Source organism: Dromaius novaehollandiae, chromosome 30 (genome assembly GCF_036370855.1).
Source record: "Dromaius novaehollandiae isolate bDroNov1 chromosome 30, bDroNov1.hap1, whole genome shotgun sequence".
NCBI classification, from domain to species: domain Eukaryota; kingdom Metazoa; phylum Chordata; class Aves; order Casuariiformes; family Dromaiidae; genus Dromaius; species Dromaius novaehollandiae.
Genome location: NC_088128.1, coordinates 2,390,407 through 2,392,627, shown reverse-complemented (window position 1 = coordinate 2,392,627; position 2,221 = coordinate 2,390,407). Strand labels below are relative to the sequence as shown.

Here is a 2,221-nt window from a genome sequence, read left to right as displayed (position 1 = left end):
ATCCCACCACATAGCAAGGTCAGTTTGACACCCCCCCAGCAGAGCAGGGCTGACTCCTCTGGAGCCCACGGGCAGAGGCCCCTGCTCCGCACAGCACACTCAGCCAGCGCAAACGGAGCTCCAGAAAGGGAGCTGAACGAAGGTAAAGGACAGAGGAAATGTAGGGCTTTCTCTGAGAAACAGAATGGGTTTGGTTCAGAGAAGGCTGCTCTAACTTGACACTGTCTTTTCTTCCTTGGACAGTCCACAAAGTCCTGAGGAAACAAATGTCCAACAGCAGCTCCTTCAACGAGTTCCTCCTCCTGGCATTTGCAGACACACGGGAGCTGCAGCTCTTGCACTTCTTGATCTTCCTGGGCATCTACCTGGCTGCCCTCCTGGGCAACGGCCTCATCATCACAGCCGTAGCCTGCGACCACCGCCTCCACACCCTCATGTACTTCTTCCTCCTCAACCTCTCCTTCCTCGACCTTGGCGCCATCTCCACCACTGTCCCCAAATCCATGGCCAATTCCCTGTGGAACACCAGGGCCATTTCCTACTCAGGATGTGCTGCCCAGGTCTTTTTCTCCTTTTTTTTATTCGCAGCAGAGTTTTATCTCCTCACAGTCATGGCCTATGACCGCTTTGTTGTCATCTGCAAACCCCTGCACTATGGGACCCTCATGGGCAGCAGAGCCTGTGTCAAAATGGCAGCAGCTGCCTGGGCCAGTGGTTTTCTCAATGCTCTCCTGCACACTGCCAACACATTTTCAATACCACTCTGCCAAGGCAACACAGTGGACCAGTTCTTCTGTGAAATCCCCCAGATCCTCAAGCTCTCCTGCTCAGACTCCTACCTCACAGAAGCGGGCCTTCTTCTGGTTGGTACCTTTTTAATGTTTGGATGTTTCAATTTCATTGTGGTGTCCTACGTGCAGATCTTCACTGCTGTGCTGAGGATTCCCTCTGAGCAGGGCCGGCACAAAGCCTTTTCCATGTGCCTCCCACACCTGGCCGTGGTCTCCCTGTTTGTCAGCACTACAGCATTTGCCTACCTGAAGCCCCCCTCCCTCTCCTCCCCATCTCTGGATCTGGTGGTGGCTGTTCTGTACTCGGTGGTGCCTCCAGCAGTGAACCCCCTCATCTACAGCATGAGGAACAAGGAGCTCAAGGAGGCACTGAAGAAACTGGTTCAGTTGGCACTGTTTCAGCAGCAATAAACTGCCCATCTCGCCTCACAAGTGATTTCCAAGAGATCTCAGGCAACATTTGTGGTTTGGGCATTCTATCTCTGATAAGCATGTTTGTTCACAAATGTCTGAATTCATCTCTCTTCTCCAGAGGCACAAACCCCGTCTCTCTGACCCAGAGGCCTTCCCTAAATCTACTGATCCCTGTGTCAGAGCTGGCCTCCCTTGCAGCATCTCTGTAATAAAAGGGGATTTCATCAGTACCCTGCCTGAAGGTTGGGCTTTTCTTCCAAAGCTGGGGCCAAAAATGCACTCAGGGAATTGCACCTGAAAAGGCCCTGTTGCTGTGCCATGGGCTAAGGAGGGTGTGCTCATAGGGTGATGTGTGAGGGAATGAGGGCTGGATTCAGCCCTCGGTTGTGGGTGCCAGTGGACCGGGAGAGGGTGAGTGCTCAAGTGGTGTCTGCTGGGGACTGTCTCAAATATTGGAGGGCTGGTGACAGATGCCCATCCTTCTGGAAGGGAGTATGGAACCACTAAGAGAGCACCGGAGATCTCCAGGGACAGCATGTGCCTGGGATGGGCAGTGAGTGGAGACTCCCCAAACCAAGTGGAGTCACCCAAAAGTGAAGGGCCAAACCAAGGAATGCACCACATCAGGGCTCTGCAGTCTCAGGAGAGGCAGTGGGGACTCATCTGGCAGAGGAAAGTCAGCCTCAGGAGCAGTTTATGTCACCTGCAATGAAAACCCATGGCTGGATCTAATGACACACCTGACCCCATCCTGAGCCATTTGAGATGCCTTGTGATTGCTCTGAGCACCCTCCACAGCCACAGACACCTGGGGAGGGGCTTGTCAGGTGCAGTGATGCTGGGCCAGCCGGGTCTGCCCTGACCAGCACGACCAGTGTGGAGTCACCCCGGGGCCCCACAGCTGCTCACTCTGCAGAGCAGCACCACCAGCCCGGGGAGCACAGCAGAGGGGTGCAGGAATGGCCGGTGAGGCCAGCACAGACACACTGATCAGAGGAAAGGCTCTCTGGAGAATA

The 2,221-nt window shown here is 54.5% G+C and overlaps 1 protein-coding gene across 1 annotated transcript; it reads left to right on the top strand.

Annotated features, from left to right (window-relative positions):
* Positions 1-266: 266 nt before the first annotated feature.
* LOC135324060 (olfactory receptor 14A16-like) lies at positions 267-1,202 on the top strand. Its single transcript, XM_064499496.1, has one exon. It carries the CDS (start codon positions 267-269, stop codon positions 1,200-1,202), a length of 936 nt encoding a protein of 311 aa, XP_064355566.1.
* Positions 1,203-2,221: the final 1,019 nt, after the last annotated feature.